Here is a 16,789-nt window from a genome sequence, read left to right as displayed (position 1 = left end):
TACAATAACCTTTAACCGCTTCACATTCTGTCCTTGATTTCTCACTAAATGACAACTTCCGAGTCCTGAGTCATCATTACTGTAGTGCTGTGGTAGTTTTAGTTACATGGCAGTAAAAACACCCCTACTCCAAATAACATAACAATGTCAGAAACAATTTTGAGTATTGTGGGAGAACTCAGAAAACCTGTCAGTACGAGTTTAAACTGAAGGAACTCTTGGATTACTTGAACCCAGGATTCTTATTTGCCCCCAAGGAACAAGTTTTTTTTTCTCTCCCCACATTTAGGGATCTGCAGTTATGGATTAAATGATATACATCAATCAAAATTTGGTTCAAGGATTGATCGTATAAATCTGGAATAGTTTCTACCTCGTCTCTTCTGTTCTTTGGTGGAGAAGACCACTGAGCAATGTCTCCCACCCTACATGTTTTACTGCTGAGTAGGCAAAGCGAAGGAATTAGGAGATCCAAGCCTAAATCCTTTGTCTTACTTTATCACCACTATTTATATTTGTCCACTTTTTCCCTGACATACTGTATATCTCACTACATTTCTCTAGCATTTCAACCTGCACTCATTCATCCCTCACTTCACTGGTTCTGTTCGGCTCACACTATTCATCAGATTTTGAGAGTTTTTTTCTTCCGGATACATCCCCATCTCCCATGTTTTTGTTTTCTAAGAAAACTTTAGAAGGAAAAGTGATGCATTTCATGAGGTAAACTGTCATCTGATTCATGCGGAGGCTGTTTTTTTATCGTGTTAAGTTCTGCCAATAGTAATCAGACACAGTCTCACTGCGCCGCGAGAAGCACTCTCATTACAAATCCTCGCCTCCTTGCATCTCCTATCGATTGTCTGTTTGTCAGGATATTTGAGAGAGAAATGTACCCATCTGAGGAAAACTGACCTGCTCTCTAATACAGCAAAGAAAGGTTTGTCACTTTCTCATTGTGTATTGATTATAAAGACAAAGAGACTATTTAAAGTAAATTACATTGGGCGATGTGGGTGGAGAAAGCATAGATGGAGGAGTCACAACTTTTTTAAAAAAAATTGAAAAAGACAGACTTGATTTAAATAAACAAAAAAGGGTTTTTCAGTCAAAACTAATGAGATGCAGCACGGTCAGTCTTGGTTTTAATCTGGTAACAAAAGACTTATTGACATATATATTCTATGGGGGAATTACCACTCGAGTCAGCATGAGCACATCTCATTCTGAGCTTTTCTATCATCCAATAGGTGTGAAGGGCAAGATGCATGCATAGTGGCTTTTAGATGATAAAATTGTCACTGAGAAAACAATCTGTACAACTAAGCAGTGCTAGTAGCGGCCAGTGTAGCCTCGAGCTGCTAGCCACAAGTAGACATGAGGAGTGAGCTACAGAGTTCTGGTAGCATCACGTTTTTGTACTTCACAGCCCCAGATTGCTTTCATTTCACAAAGCTCTAGTCTTCCCTGAGGTTTCCTTAAGCAACATCACTTAAGACAATTGATCGGACTTTGTGCAAAATGCTTAATACAACGTACGGTATGTTTCACATATACAGCAGTACTCCCCAAGGCCTGTAAATACACTTTAATTTATAAAATGGGTGGAGTTCCCCTTTAAGTCTGATTTAAGTCCAGATGTGTTTCAGGTCAAGATCTTTGTCTTTGTTGTGTGGCACCCTAATTACACCCTAATGGCATTTTTTCCACACATTGTGCATCTCCTCTTGCGGCTCCAAGGCTGGAGCTGCAGGCTTGAGTCCGACAGGTTGTTGGTTTAAATCCAGTGTCTGTTTCTGTTTAACGTGACATCACAGGGGGTTTGCTGAAAATGTAGGTGAGTATATCAAGCCCTCCCTGAATATCCAAGAGTTAAAAAAAGAGTCTTAGTTTTCACTAAGACTCCAGTGACAGCCGCTCAGCCAGCCCAGTCCTCTGCAGCTTAGAACTTCTCCTTGATTATGCAAAGCAGTGGCTGCCTGCTCAGGACACCTCCAAGTCACTCCGGGAGGTAAAGAGGCTTTTCTTTTCTTTTTTTTTCTTGGGAGAGAGAACACAGAGAGAGAAAACTGATGGATGTCAGAGCTTTTAAAGCTGTCTTTTCTTCTTAAGCCCACAGAAACATCTTATGGCCTTAACTCTGTTTCTGCGAGATGTGGCAGCTGGTCGTGACTCCACGGATAGATGCTGTATAGTCATGACTCGGCTAATTTGGGAGAGGGTAGATTTAGGATCAGCGTGGGTGACCATGCGTGACCGCTTTGTCTGAGTCAGTTCCGAGTGTACACTGGGTTGCATCTAATAGACATACATTGCAAATGATAGGAAAAACTCACACTGAATGACTCTCTCTATTTTACTTCCACAGTAAACTCAACACTTGAGTGCTTTAGATTTCAAAATCTGATTTAGAGGAATAGTTGATTTCATCTTGAAATAACATCCTTCAACGTGTCCACATCCCCTCCCTCTCTCCGTTACTCCCCCAGCGTATGCACCAGGCTGTAGAGCTGAAGCAGCAGCTGCAGATAGAGCATGAGCGAGCCTTGGTGGCCCTTCACACCAAGCAGAAGGAGATCAATCAACTGCAAAAGGTATGGCCATATGGATGAAGGCAAAAACAGAACATTGGTCATTGAAAGCCTATTTGTTTTTATAGTTTTGATGCAACCCTCTTTTGTCATTGATTATGTGATTAGAGCAGTGATGAACCGAAGCTCCTCGTTCAGTAATTGATGTGTCAGTAGCCAGTTTGGGCTGAATCTCTGTCACTGAATCACTGCTACAGTATCAGAAAATATAAAGACCACCGAAAGCTGTCGTATCATTTTTGTTAGAAATGCAGTTCCAGCACCTTTCATATTGTTTGATAGTGTAATGAAGAGCTCTCTGCTAAAAATATTGTCTTTTTAGTTGTTGATAAATTTATACAGCGTGTCAACATCTTCTTTCTCTAGCTGTTGTATTCGGTCTGGTGCCTTTTTAAGATTGGCATATATTCTTACTCTGCTTAGAAAGTGATTAAATAAGACTGCAAATGTTACAAGGGACACATGGAACGTGTTTTTGATACTTTTGAGGCTGTTCAAATGTCCATGATGTTAAATGATCTGCATTACTGATGACTTAGTCTGTCCCAAATTTGTTGCTCTTAGATAATGCAAGTACATTTCAATTTAGGAGTTTGTGAATACTGACCTCATAGTGTCTTAAATACACTCAATCACCCTGATGTTCAACATCTAAGCCAACATTTAAAAGTGTTAAATTATTAACTATTTAGTTTCAAACATTTTTATTTTACTGTTGCAGCCCTATTTACTGTTAATTGTTTACACAATGTGCAAAGAATATAACAAAAAACATTTCCAAAATGTTCTTATTTAAATGTCTGATATGTAAATATTCTCAAAATACCCACAGGATTAGACCACTCAGGCTCTGATATGGTCATAGACGAGCTGAATAGTGACTGCTTCCTCAGAAATCGGTGAGGTTTTTCAGTTGGTTGTCTCCATGTACCTGCTTATTGTCCTGTATTTGCAGTGGTGTCCGTTTTATAGAGAAACAAACAGTCAAACAGCCACAAATATATCCAAGCAGAGGCTAAGTGAGGTGTTGTACAACTACACAAAGAGGTTTTTACTGTTGAAAACTGTGCTTTTAGTTTTGCTATCAGCCTCTACTTGGACACTAACAAACCCCAAAATAACTCTCTTACTGCTCATCGGAGCTGTGCCATTAGGATTAGGCATCTCTTCTAGTACCAGTTCTGTGATCAACCAGGGAGCCTATGCCAGGGATCTGGGTGGACAGTATGTCAGCTGTGTGCTGTCTATGTTCCCCCATGGACTGTGATCACAGTGTCAGCTGCCACTGTGTGTTCCTGTGTGTTCTCTGCAAGCTCGTGTTCAAACTGACCAAGAACATGAGGAAGCAGTACACCTGGTAGAAGTCCAGTAACATCAACAAACACAGATCTACCTCAGTGTTACCCTTCTTCAATATAACTTAGCTCTGTTGTCTCTGTTGTTTCACATAGTATTAGACAGATTTTGGAATTTGGAAACACAAGCACTTTTAGGAGAAAGTAGTTATGTGCGCTTACACACAATAAAATATTAATTAATCAAAGCAAATGTACTTAAATTACTCTGGCTTATTGCGCCTTTGCTATGAATTCACTGTTCGTTAAGCCCTGCCCCCCTAAATTCACGTTGCTACGCCTGTCAAGCTTTCTGTTAATTTACAAAAAATAACAAAGGAAGATATACCACTCAAAACATTCAGTTAATTTTTAAACAACGTGTCCTTTATTTTCAGATAGAGCTAGGCAAAAGCAAGCTTCACATTTCTAGCCAGCAACCGTCAATTTTGCTGTCTTTGACAAATTACAACTTTTGCTGGCAGATTTTTTTCAGTCCATGTACATCATACATCATATCAATAAAAAAACAGCGTTCATCTAGGAAGCTACTTAGTCCCAAATAGTACACTCCCAAATAGTATAGTAAATATGAAATGGAAAAAATTTAAGATTAGACTGGTAATGAAAAATAACCCTGTTTGGAAGCTTAACTTAACTACTTATGTAAGAGTAATGTCTTTTAGTTATGAGGATTGACCAATGTGTGAGCAAGTTTGGCTGGGTTTGCTGGGGCTTTACTTACTCCATATCCAGTAACATTAGTCTAAACTCTGAGAGCATCCAGGACCAGTTTCAGCACAGTGGGAACATAAACAGTGGAGGAGCTAGTTTTGAATGAGGCTTTTGTTTTTTTGTTTTTTATCGCTAAGATTTGCTGTTTAGGGGAGGGATTTATTGAGTGGTGAATTATGTGAAGTCACTAAACTCCATGTGCTGATAAAAATGATGAAGGTGTGAACAGGTGGAACAATAACATATTAAAGAGATGTCAATTAAGCACAGACTGCACACGTCCACACAGCCCAAATAAGTGAGTAAACGATGACTGTATAGTGCAGGGGTGTCAAACATACGGCCCGTGGGCTAGAACCGACCCGCCAAAAGGTCCAATCGGGCCCAGTGGATGACTTTGCAAAGTGTGAAAATTGCAGGGAAGTAATTCATTCCAATTCCAAAATACCACTTTAATCTCAGAGAATATCCAAGTTCTTTTTCTGTAAATTTGGAGTTTTTTATCGAAATATTACCCCTCTCTCCTGAGTCCATAACATTATTCTTTTATCTACAATGGCCATAGAACGCTGTCATTGCAGAAGCAACTTGCATTTGCTGATATCAAGCAGACAAGAAACTCTGTGGCAGATAAAGTTTTGGATTTTTCTGGAGTGGTTTACTGGTCTGGCCCACTTCAGATCAAAATAGGGCTATGTGGTCCATGAACTAAAATGAGTTTGACACCCCAGGTATAGTGGCTTTTATGTTAAGCAAGAGGAGGCAGCAAATGAGACACATACTGTAGGAACATTGTCAGGGTGCTGGCTGATGCCCTCCGTCCTGCAAAGGGCGGTGGGGAATACATTATGGCTTGAAAATTAGAATTTAACAGACGGTACACTGGCCTCTTCCTGCCCAAAGGTACTGGAGAACAAACACTGTAAAACTGTAGGTTTTTCAATACTCCACACCACTTTGTGACTCATACGTTAGAGAAAACAAACAGTAGCTCAGCTTCTGTGTGTGCAGATAGATTTCCTACCTCTTCCTTTGTCTCCCTGTAGGTTCTCTGTCCTGTTGTTGTGTAAAATATTATTCCAAACTTTCACAATAGTTGCAGACTTCATTAATCCTGCAAACCAGGCTGACCTTAAATACTACATTTCTCTATGATCAAATCACTGACCTGCTGTGTTTCATCACAGTCCTTAAGATGCCTGGCACTGGCTCATCTACTCAAAATTATTTTCTCATTTCACTCCAAATCCTTTAGTCACAACAGGGTGCAGATTCCGTGAGTGTAGTTCAAGTGAGGTCATGTTATTATCCATCTGAAGCTCTTTAATACGTTTGGTCAGAGGATTGGAAGCTCCACCTTCAAGGAGTAACTTCTCTTCTTTCAAAGCCATTGAATAAATGTATTGTTTCTTTCACAGGCGTGTTCCTCGACACTAATGGGCAAACATACACTTCAACGGGAAGAAAAAACATAACTCGACAGTCTGTAGGCTCCAACAAGCGAACTAAGCTCTTTATTCTGTGAAACCACAGTCCTCAAACACTTTGTGCTTGGAAGTTTCAGTTTGACAAACATAATTTGTTTTTCTTAGTTCATTTTATTTTTTTTCATGCTTTTTGTTGCTGTCGGGTGAAAACAATAAACTGTTGTTTTTAAGGAAATGAAAAAAAGACTAGTTTGAAAACCTTTTGTTTAGAAATTCTTTCTTCACTCTTTAAATATCTGTAAAACCCACAAATCGATATAAAGGGTGACAATGGCATTGAACTATGAAAAAATATTAAAATGATGAAATATGTAGAGACAAGGTTTTTGCCCAACAGTGATGTTTTGTATATTTATCTGCACTGATAAATATATTTAGCATTCCTCTTTTCCTTCTTTGCATAGATCGCGATGGCATTTATTGGTGTTTGGTTCCATCTCAAGTATGTTTTTTTCTTTTAATTTTTCTTCTGTCTTTACTTTTTTTCTGTCTCTCTCCTTTGTTGTCTAAACAGAACAATATGGACAGAATGTTTCAGGTATTTACTTTTCTCCCTGATTAGTTTCATGTGTGAATATTCAGCGATTCACTAAAGCTTTTAAAGCCTTTGGTGGGTATTTTGTGCAAATTGAGAATCCATATGTGCGCTGAGTTGAGTACTATCACACTCACTGTACCCCCCGTCCATCTTTTTTGACTTCCTCTGTTATAATATCCATGTTAATGTTTTTAATGTCTATACTGTAAGTGTTATAATCCTCTTAACTCTTTGCAATACTCAGGCATTGTTATCGGAGTCAAACAGTTATGTATCAGCGGCTGCAGCAGTGCAGATGATTTTACACTTCCCTATGCTGTGATTAGACTGCAGTGGTTTCACACAACATGCTGCTATATGCTGAAAAATGGCTCTTTAGGGATCCTTTTCTAATTGGCTCTGTGTTTGATCACCAATGATAGATGAAATGTAGGCAATTCTTCAGTAAATTCATATCTGATGAAGTATGCTTTGTGTGTATTTTCCCTCATGTTTCACTCTTTACCTCCAGCTCTTTCTCCCTCTCTCTCCCTCTCTTCTTCTTATTTGTCTCTCTCTCTTTCTCTGTTTCCTCTCACTTCTCGGCCATGACCACCCCTCTCTGCTCTTTTCGTTGCCTATCACAGGTCAAGGTTCATGACCTGGAGCAGAAATGCAGGTCACGGAGTGAACGCTACCACCAGCTGTCCAAAGAGCTGCTGAATTTCCGTCTGCAATCAGATACTGTGGACATCCTCAAAATTAATCCCGCTTCCACATCCCAGATCCTTCTCTCACCAGAGAAGAAACTCTCACAAGTCATCGTTAAATTTGAATCCCAGAAAGAGACAGGTGGGTCAGTGGTCTCAGCTTAAAGCCAAACTTCACACTTTTATTATTATAACTAGTAGTTGTTGGTCAGTAGTGCTTATGGTGATGGATTATAATGCTTTAATTCAGATTTTATATTTGCTTGATGCTGACTGTGGCACTGTTGGCTTTAAAGGGGAACAATTTACACATTATTTCCGGAATCGGACTGTCACTTGTTAAGTTGCGTTATAGGTAGGCTCCGGGTTTTGACAAGGAAGAAAAAAGCGTTTAATGAAAAAAAGACAGTGGCTGTTTTCGAAATGCCTACTTCAGCAGTATGAACAGATTTGGCCAAAATGTAGTGTGCAGTATGCAAACAAAAGCAATTAAATAAAGCAAAATACCTACACCAAAAATACCCAGATGTTACACAAATTCAGTAGAAATTGCCAGAATGTGCCGGACCAGCCTACCTTGCCTACTGTGTCCCACAATGCAAAGTGCTGGAACGGTCACAACAACTTCACTTTCTAAACCGGAAACCAACTAAGCCTAACCTAGCATACTGCAAAATAAATCAATTCAACAGTTTCATACGTCATTCTATTGATGAACATTCTATCGTAGGTGGTTTCAAATACAAGCAATATGTTATCTGTTTCTGCTGCTATGATTTTGATACTTTCTTTTTTGAAACTTTCCATCAGGAGTCCGAGAATGTTATATTGCAATGCTAAAATTGGTGAAGTACTTGAAAATGTTACAAAGACTATCAGGGTTAAATGGTTTCCCTAATTCTTAAAGAAAATGAATGCACTCTAGACCATATAAGCATCCACCAAATTACATGTGATCAAAAAGGCTTGTGATCAAAACAAAATGAGAGGCCGAAGGATCTAATCGCCAGACGGCTCACACAACACCTGGATCAGCTCACTCCTGACCAGAGGTGGACACCATTAGTGCAGATACTGCTTATTCATGATCAATATCTCACCTAATTGATCACAGGCCTAATGTATGACATGAATGTGGTTTAACACATTAGTATTCCAACGACACATAGTGCAACCTGCAGAGCCAGCAGATAGAGCCATATCAGCGATGTAGATTTATACCGTCTGGCACAGACCAGAGGTCTTTGAAGTGTTGGAAATCCTGTTTTATCTTTCTCTTCATTTGAAACAAAGGGGGCACTCACTGATGCTTTTGTTCTATTGCATAATATTACTCACTCACAAATCCACAAGAACCCACTGATACAGTGGACCCATGTTGTTGACTTACCTTAATTTCCTCAAGGAATTCAGCTTTTCACACTCGTTGACTGCAGCTTTCCATTTTGTAACTCCTGCGTTTTTCAAGTGTGTGTGTTTTTCTTCCCCCGAGGACCTCAGTGTTATTTAAGGACAAAGGTTGGGGTTTCCCGATTGAGGTTTTGTTTTGGGGGAAAAATACCCTTTTGCCAATGAAGAGCTTTGCTGTACACTCGCTTCAACAGGAGATCAAAGCTTAAAATGACCCAAAAAAGGGTGCAGAAAAAGGGGGCCGTTGCTTTTTATTTGTTATGGAAATAAATGTCCCCCGGCCCGGATGAGAGCGCGGCACACCACGCCGCTACGATCCCCAGTTTTTCCCCTGCACACCACGACTGGAGACGGGCAAAAAACCAGAATTTCTGCCCGTAAAAAATCCACCCCGGTGACAACAGACCCCCCCCAAAGGGCCCCCACAGTTTTGCCCCCCTCGAGGGGGTCTGAGTAAAACCACCGTCCCCTTAAAATGCTTTTTGAAACCTTATCAAATATTTTTAAGTTTCCTTTGTTCTCCCCTTTTAACCCGTTTAAAAAAAGGGGTTTTGTTTCTACGCCATGTTTTAAAATTTTGGGGTTAACTACCATTTTTTAAACCGGGGCCCCTATTTTCCTATTTTTTTTTTGCATGGAACTGGTGGGAAACAAAAAAATTCAAAAACTTTCCCATATTAGGGGGAACGTGAACGGGGCACTACAGACTGGCAACATTGTGGAAAATGTGCATTGCTTTGTCCACAAAAACCCTTTTTCCCTTTTTTTTTCCCCTGAAAGGCTCATTATATTTGGGTCTGCCATTACAAAAAGGGACCCGAGAGCTTTTTTTTAAAAACCTCTTTAAGACCTTTCTGTTTAACTAAAAACCAGCTTGAGTTTGTACACAAAAACCAAACCTTTTTAACTTTTGGTGTATAGAGCCAAAATTTTCACATGTTAATTAAAAAAACGAAAGTTGTGATGGTTTGGAAAATGGAAAACACCCTAACCTTTTTTTTAGTTAAATTTAGTTTTTTTTTGTTTTTGTGACTTTGAATGAGGGGTTTTTTTAAAAAATGTTAAAATAACTTTTTTTTTGCATGGGCTCTTTGGTTTCTTTAAAAAAAACCGCAATTTTTTGGGTTTGTTTTTTTTTTCAAAAAAAGGCTCTTACTCGTTCGAAAGCCCGCCCCCTCCCTTGAAATCCTTTTTTAAAATGCTGTAAACATTAGAATTAAACTGAGCCTTTGGGGGGCCCAAAAAAAAAAAAACCCCTTTTTTGAAAGTAAACAGCTTTTACAAAACCCTATTAACTTCATGTACTGTTTTCGCGGTTTTTTGCTTAAAATTTGGCAAAATCAAGATTTTTTCTCACAAACTTTGACCCAAAAAACAATGCTTTCTAGGGTCCGTTTTTTAAAAAAAAAAACTTTTGTTACCCTTTAAAAGCTTAATTTGCTTACTCTTGGTTAAATCTTAATTATTAATTGGAGGTTAATAACATTTTTTGGGGGTTCTTTTATCAATCTATAGATGGAGGATGAGGCCAGCCCATCACCCAGGTCCAAGCCTCGCTACACTGGCCAGGTCCGCCTTTGCACTGCCCGATACAGGTAAATGAGATCAGCTTTAGGAACCTGTTGATTCTATTGCACATAATCATTTAAACTTTTGTAAAATGTACAAATGATTGTAAAAATAAAATCTGCAGTAGTGAAAGCTAAAAAAAAAACTTGAACTTCTCCTTTCAGTTATAACCCTTACGATGGACCAAACGAGCATCCTGAGGCAGAACTTCCCCTTGTGGCTGGAAAATACCTGTACGTGTACGGAAACATGGATGACGACGGCTTCTATCAAGGTGAGAAGTAAAACAAGACTCCAAGATGACATGGAAAATGAATTGTCATTACTAACTAGGCAAGTCAAGCTTTGGCAGGCACTTAACTGACAAATGTCTAAAGCAAAAATTGTAGTCTAAAGATCAGAGGTTACAGCACAGTACCTTTGTTGCTCTTCTGGTCTGTGATTTAAGCCTAAGCACCTGTCTGCTGCTGTAGCAGAGAACACTTGACAGTCTCAACAAGCATGTGCATCATCAAGTATTAATTATCCCACAATGAGACAAAATGCCAAGACGTGTGTGTGTGTGTGTCAGCTCACAGTTATCCCCCAATGAATTTGTTCTATTTACAGTGTTCTATTTGGCATCTAAATCCCCTCGACATCCTTTTAAAATGACCACATCGTACAGTATACTGTACTGTACATTATGGGTATATACAGTAGATCTTGTATATGTACAATGGCATGTATTGCAAGCTTACATCATAATCAAAAAAGACTATAATGCTGACGCAGTCATCATTGTTAACACTGCTACAAACGTGGCTCTTCTTAGGTTACATTTACTCAGCATTTGTCACCCTCATACTGTTTATGTCACGTCCCTGCTGGTTATTTTCACCCTGCGACCTGACCTCCTCTTCATCAGTGCAGTGTATGTGTATCTGGCTCATGTTGCCATGCCTTTTAAGACTGTTGGATATCTGTGGGATGTCTGTTTCCTGGCCAGGGACTCCAGACCTAAATTAGCTTATAACTAAGTCTGTAATAGCTTATTAACTGTCCCTGTTTAAAAATATTAATAAATAAACAGTAAGTAGAATTCAAATACTTTTTGCAGTTTTCTTTTGACTGATCCACCTTTTAGTTTAGGCACAGGTTATTGTGTGGTTTTTAAGCTGCTGTGCTTTGAAAGTTCACATATTAAAGTTGTCAGAACACAATTAACCAGTTGGCATTTAACGCTTCTTCAAAGTTAGTCGTTTTCTTAATATGTGATTATTTTGGCTACAATTGTATGTAAGTATGCTCTGTGTCATTGCACCAGTGTCACCAAGAAAAATAAATCCTGTTCACTTTGTTTTTATTTTTATTTACTGGTGATTTATTTAACTGGTGATTGGAGTAATTTACTGTCTAATCTCTTTAGAGTTATGAAGGCTTCTCCATCAGAGGCATTTCTAATCCTCCTGACTAGCAATCTTGCAGACATCGCAGCCTGCTACAGACACAGTAGTACTCAGCTGCAGTGATTCATTAGCTGTGGGCGGTAAGATTGCATGGCATCGTGGAGGAGCCTTGTATTTAACACGCAGGAGGGAGACTTGGGGCTTTAAACAAAGCTGTTGTCAAGATGGGACCTCGGTCCCTTTTTAGGTTGATGACTAATCCAACAGGACTCAGCTAAATCATCAGCACTAACAAACAACACACACACACACACACACACACACACACACACACACACACACACACACACACACACACACACAGTCTTACAGTTTCTGTGGAGAAAGGGATTGAAGGACAAGATGATAGTGAGATTTTTTTGAAGACAAACTTCTTTCCTTTGGGAAAGAAACTACAGTGCAAGTCTAAGGTGGTGTTTTTTGTGCATTGACCGCTGCATCTACTTACATGCTCAGGGGTGTTCCTGGAAATGTTCCAAAGCTAAAGTTCAAGTTCTTTGAAATGTTGAGATGTTTTCTTAGTCCTGCATTTACTGGAGAGAGTACTAAAGATAGCATCAGTGAAGCCATGGTAAATCGTACATCTTAGGGAATAGTACATACTGTATGTTTACATATCTTCCACCTCTCACTCACTCACTGACTCATTCCCACCTTGCAATGAAAGTAGCTCTCACTGATTGTTAAGTGTATTCAAGTTACAACTGTCCTTTTGTCTTTGTCTTGTAAGGGGCCTCTAGTGAAACCTAATTTTAACATTTGCATGAGGCATCAGTGAGGAACTGCTGTGCTTTCCTATAAAGACATTTTTTAAAGGGTTGCATTTGCAGGCATTAGACTTTTTGTTCTTTGACATGAACAAGAAGAACGAGACACTACATCTGCCTCTATATGTCTCTCTTTCACAGGGGAGCTGCTAGATGGTCAGCGAGGACTTGTTCCGTCCAACTTTGTGGCGTTTGTCCAGGACAAGGAAAAGCTAGCAATTCAGTCTGGTGAGGGAGGAGAAGACCTGGGGCCACTGAACCATATGCCCCTGGCCTTGATGGCAGTGGATGGAGGCGCCTCACAGGATGGTCTCCTGGGCTCATCCAACGCCTTGGTTCCCTGTAGCAATGGGACAGGGGGGCCCCTGGACCCTGAGGACCTGGCTGAAGACGTTGTGCCTTATCCTCGAAAGATCAACTTGATCAAGCAGCTGGCACGGAGCGTCATTGTGGCCTGGGAGCCTCCACTAGTGCCTTTGGGCTGGGGGAACATCTCTGGCTACAACGTGTTAGTAGACGGGGAGCTTCGTGCCAGTATAGCGTACGGTGGCCGGACCAAGTGTTTGCTGGAGAAGCTGGACTTGGACGGCTGCGTTCATCGTGTGTCAGTGCAGAGTGTCACGGACCGGGGCCTCTCAGACGAGCTACGCTGCACCTTGCTGGTGGGAGCCAACGTGGTGGTGGCGCCATGCGGCCTTCGGGTGGACGACATCCAGCGTGACACTGCTGAGCTCTCCTGGTTGCCTAGCAACAGTAACTATGGTCACACTGTGTTCTTGGATGGGGTAGAGCATGCAGTTGTAAAGCCAGGAAGGTATATACTACGCTTTATCAACCTGAAGCCCCTGACAGTATACAAAGTGACGGTGGTGGCACAGCCGCACCAGGTGCCATGGCAACTGCCTCTGGAGCAGAGAGAGAGGAAAGAAGCCGGTGTGGAGTTCTGCACTCAGGCTGCAGGTCAGCAAAGCTCATTTCTATACATAGATATACAGTATCAATAAAATATGCAGAGCTCCATACCAGACAATTGTCAGAATTTTTTTTATGATTGCTCTTTATGCATTTAAAACAATGTTGGAGACAGATAGAGATGACAGACTAATACTATTCTACTGTTTATTTCAGTTTACTGTAATGACAGCTCAAATATGTAATGCCATATCAATGTTATGGATATTGTACTGTGCTGTAGAAGAGTACAGTACAGCATTGTCTTACCATGCCGTTGTTGTGTATTGTATTTTGTCTAGGTCCACCACCATATTGCAGAACAGGTCAGAATGAAACATCAGTCCTGGGCTGGGTTTCCCAAATGTCTGAGCACTAAATGATTTTCTTCTATTGCAAACCAATGGGCAGAGATGACATTAGTGCTGTGATACTTTTGGAAGAGGGCCATAGTCATGACATTGGGAAGGATTAAGACATATTGTTCAATATGAGCAATCAATGAGGGGATCTGGGCAACGAATGAATGCCATCATTGAACACAATTGGTCATTTGTGTATCTATTTGGAATTTAAATATATGTATAAAAAACAAATACCTTCAAATGCAATGTTGCCCAAGTTTTCTCACTGCACTGAGCACATCACTAATTGCAGAGCAGTCATGCCTCGCAAGATACGATCAGTTATTATTCAGATGAGTCATTTCCTCAGCATATAGCCTAGCCTGTAGGAACCAGTGCTATAAAGCAGTGCCCCTCCACTGCTCAATGGAATACCATTTTGTATGAGTGTGCATTTGGCTCTGCTTGAATGCAGTTGTGCATGTTTTATCCAGTGATACAGGAGAATAGAAGAGAAAGAATTGGCTGCAGTCAGTCTCTCTGGATTGTGTCCTGCATGCGGAGACAAGCGCTTCTCTCAGGAGGCCCGGAAGCCCACTTTATTTTCTTTTACCTTCAATGTTTCTCCTCCCACAAAGAGTAGTATAGAGTTATGGGACAGTGCTAGACCAGAGGAATACACACATAATTGTTCATATTTGATTTTGTAAAAATATGACTACACTAAGAAAATTTCACATTAATTTGCAATTACAATTTGAGTAAGGGGTATCTTAGATTATGTTATTGTTATGCTATGATAACTTGATCATTTAGTTAAATGACATTTTACAAACACAGCATACAGCAACTTTTGAATATCCCCCACTGGCAATGTCACATTATCAAGTATCCGCATGAACTGTGTATAACTACAAAGTACAAATAAGGTGTTGTGTCATTCTTTCACAAATTGAAATATGCAGAAATAAATGAACCCAGTTTGTTGTTTCTTGAATCCTCACTCCCACCTCACCCCCCACCCTCCCTCCCCTGTTGTATGTGGACATTTCTATGCATGTTGTGTGTGCCAATTTGTGCATTTGATGAATGCTTCAACCTCTTTCCTCCTGTTTATATATTAGTGATATTAAAACAGTAAATATCTAACATAACCTTTTTAATAAAAAAACAAATATCTGTTCTCTCACCTTCCAGGCCCTCCCCAGCCTCCCCAGGATGTACAGGTGCTCTGTGGGCAGGCTCCAGGGGTCCTACAGGTCCGCTGGAAGCCCCCCATCCTCTCTCCCATGGGCACATCCAATGGGGCAAATGTCGTTGGCTATGCAGTCTGCACTAAAGGACAGAGGGTGAGTTAGCAAGTGTTCGTATTACCGACCAAGACTACATCCTCTGTTAAAAGGGATGGCGAGGGGCTTGTCTTGGGTTAAATGCTACACTTATGGTTCGAGGAAAAATTAGGGACATTGTACAGTATCATGCATGGTACCACTGGACCGGTTTGTGGAGAATTCACAAGCATATTGGATCCTTATTTTAAATGCCCACATACAGTACACAGATACAGGATGTACACCAGTGTGTGAGCTGTTTAATCATATTTAGTCCAGTTGAAACATGAGCACCTACATCACAGATAGGGTGGTAATAGCCTCTGTGTTGTGTTAAGCATTATGTCATCATTGCCCTCAGCGCACACAGCAGTGCCACCTACTTGTGATTTATGTTCAGTGCAAGACTCTCAATCTCAATCCTTTCGGAAAGGTCTCTCACTCCCTCTGGTGACTGCCAAAGTAAATCAACACAGTATGTTGAAACTTTGACAGCACAATGTTTTCTGCCTTATTATGTTCTTCACATACTTATAGCAAAATTGATAAATTGTGTGGGTGTTTTTTTTTAACTTAGTCTTGGAGTCTTAGGGTGGCACTAAAGGAAAAAGTTGTGTCAGTTTGTTAAAAATAATCGTGCAGCTTGTGTTGATGTCGCCTTTTAATTTTCTCTTTTTAAAATCCAGATAGCTGAGGTGTTGTTCCCAATGGCAGACTATGTTACTGTCGAGCTGACAAGGATTCAGTGCCTGGAGGCCAGGGAAGTCATCGTCAGGACACTATCAGTACAGGGAGAATCCCAGGACTCTCAAGTTGCCGTCATTCCAAACAACCTCCTTGTGCCTCTACCTGCTCTGCCCCTGCCACCGCCAATGCACCTCCACGCAGGCCCCCCTCCGCACCCACATGCTCAACCCCACCTCCAATCCCCTCACCATCCTCATACCACACCCCAACTTCCTGCTCCACCCCAGGCACACGGACAACCACTCCAACCCCATCCTCCTCACCCTCAACCTCATCCCAGAAATCCCCACCCAGGTGGACCCCCGCAACCCCAGCTTCGACCCCCACGTCCTCAGCCCTTACACCTTCAGCCTCACCCTTCCCAACAAGGTCCCAGGCCCCAGCACCAACTGCCTCTGATACCCCACCCCCATCACCACCCTATACCTCAGAGACCAGTATGTGCCAGAGACCTGGATGCCAAAGAGCATGCGGCTCACCAAGGGGGAGCTTTTCCTCCTGGCCAGCCTGGCTGGGACCCCACACGCTCTCCCTCTTCCCAGCCTCCTGTGCCCATGCAAGGCCACACCCTTGAGGCCCCTCCTCCTGCCAATCCACGCTCCCCCTCCCCCCAGAGGATTCTTCCACAGCCTCGAGGCACACTCATCCCGGACACGGTGGCTAAAGCCATCGCCCGAGAAGCAGCGCAAAGGGTGGCAGCAGAAAGTGGCAAGGTCTGATGAGAATTTCTATGGCTGTCAGTATATTTACAACATAAAGGCAGCAGATTGCATTGTCAAACTAGTAAAAATGTAAATATCAAGTCAAAAATCAATAATGTACCACTGGTACCCCCCTGTCTCTGTTAC

General features: G+C 41.2%; 1 protein-coding gene across 1 annotated transcript in view; it reads left to right on the top strand.

The window, feature by feature from the left end:
• The window catches only part of rimbp2a (RIMS binding protein 2a), a 66,776-nt gene that overhangs the window by 38,386 nt on the left and 11,601 nt on the right, over positions 1–16,789 (top strand). The window contains exons 6-16 of the mRNA XM_032540325.1: positions 2,490–2,594; positions 6,662–6,685; positions 7,312–7,517; positions 9,069–9,161; positions 9,466–9,511; positions 10,300–10,379; positions 10,518–10,627; positions 12,710–13,528; positions 13,822–13,845; positions 15,061–15,212; positions 15,881–16,654. Of these exons, the coding sequence (XP_032396216.1) occupies positions 2,490–2,594; positions 6,662–6,685; positions 7,312–7,517; positions 9,069–9,161; positions 9,466–9,511; positions 10,300–10,379; positions 10,518–10,627; positions 12,710–13,528; positions 13,822–13,845; positions 15,061–15,212; positions 15,881–16,654 (2,433 nt within the window). The remainder of the gene's footprint in view (positions 1–2,489; positions 2,595–6,661; positions 6,686–7,311; positions 7,518–9,068; positions 9,162–9,465; positions 9,512–10,299; positions 10,380–10,517; positions 10,628–12,709; positions 13,529–13,821; positions 13,846–15,060; positions 15,213–15,880; positions 16,655–16,789) is intronic.

The sequence above is a fragment of the Etheostoma spectabile genome, chromosome 16, assembly GCF_008692095.1.
Source record: "Etheostoma spectabile isolate EspeVRDwgs_2016 chromosome 16, UIUC_Espe_1.0, whole genome shotgun sequence".
In the NCBI taxonomy this organism is placed as follows: domain Eukaryota; kingdom Metazoa; phylum Chordata; class Actinopteri; order Perciformes; family Percidae; genus Etheostoma; species Etheostoma spectabile.
The sequence above is the reverse complement of the archived record's forward strand: the minus strand, read 5'-3'. Positions and strand labels throughout refer to the sequence as shown.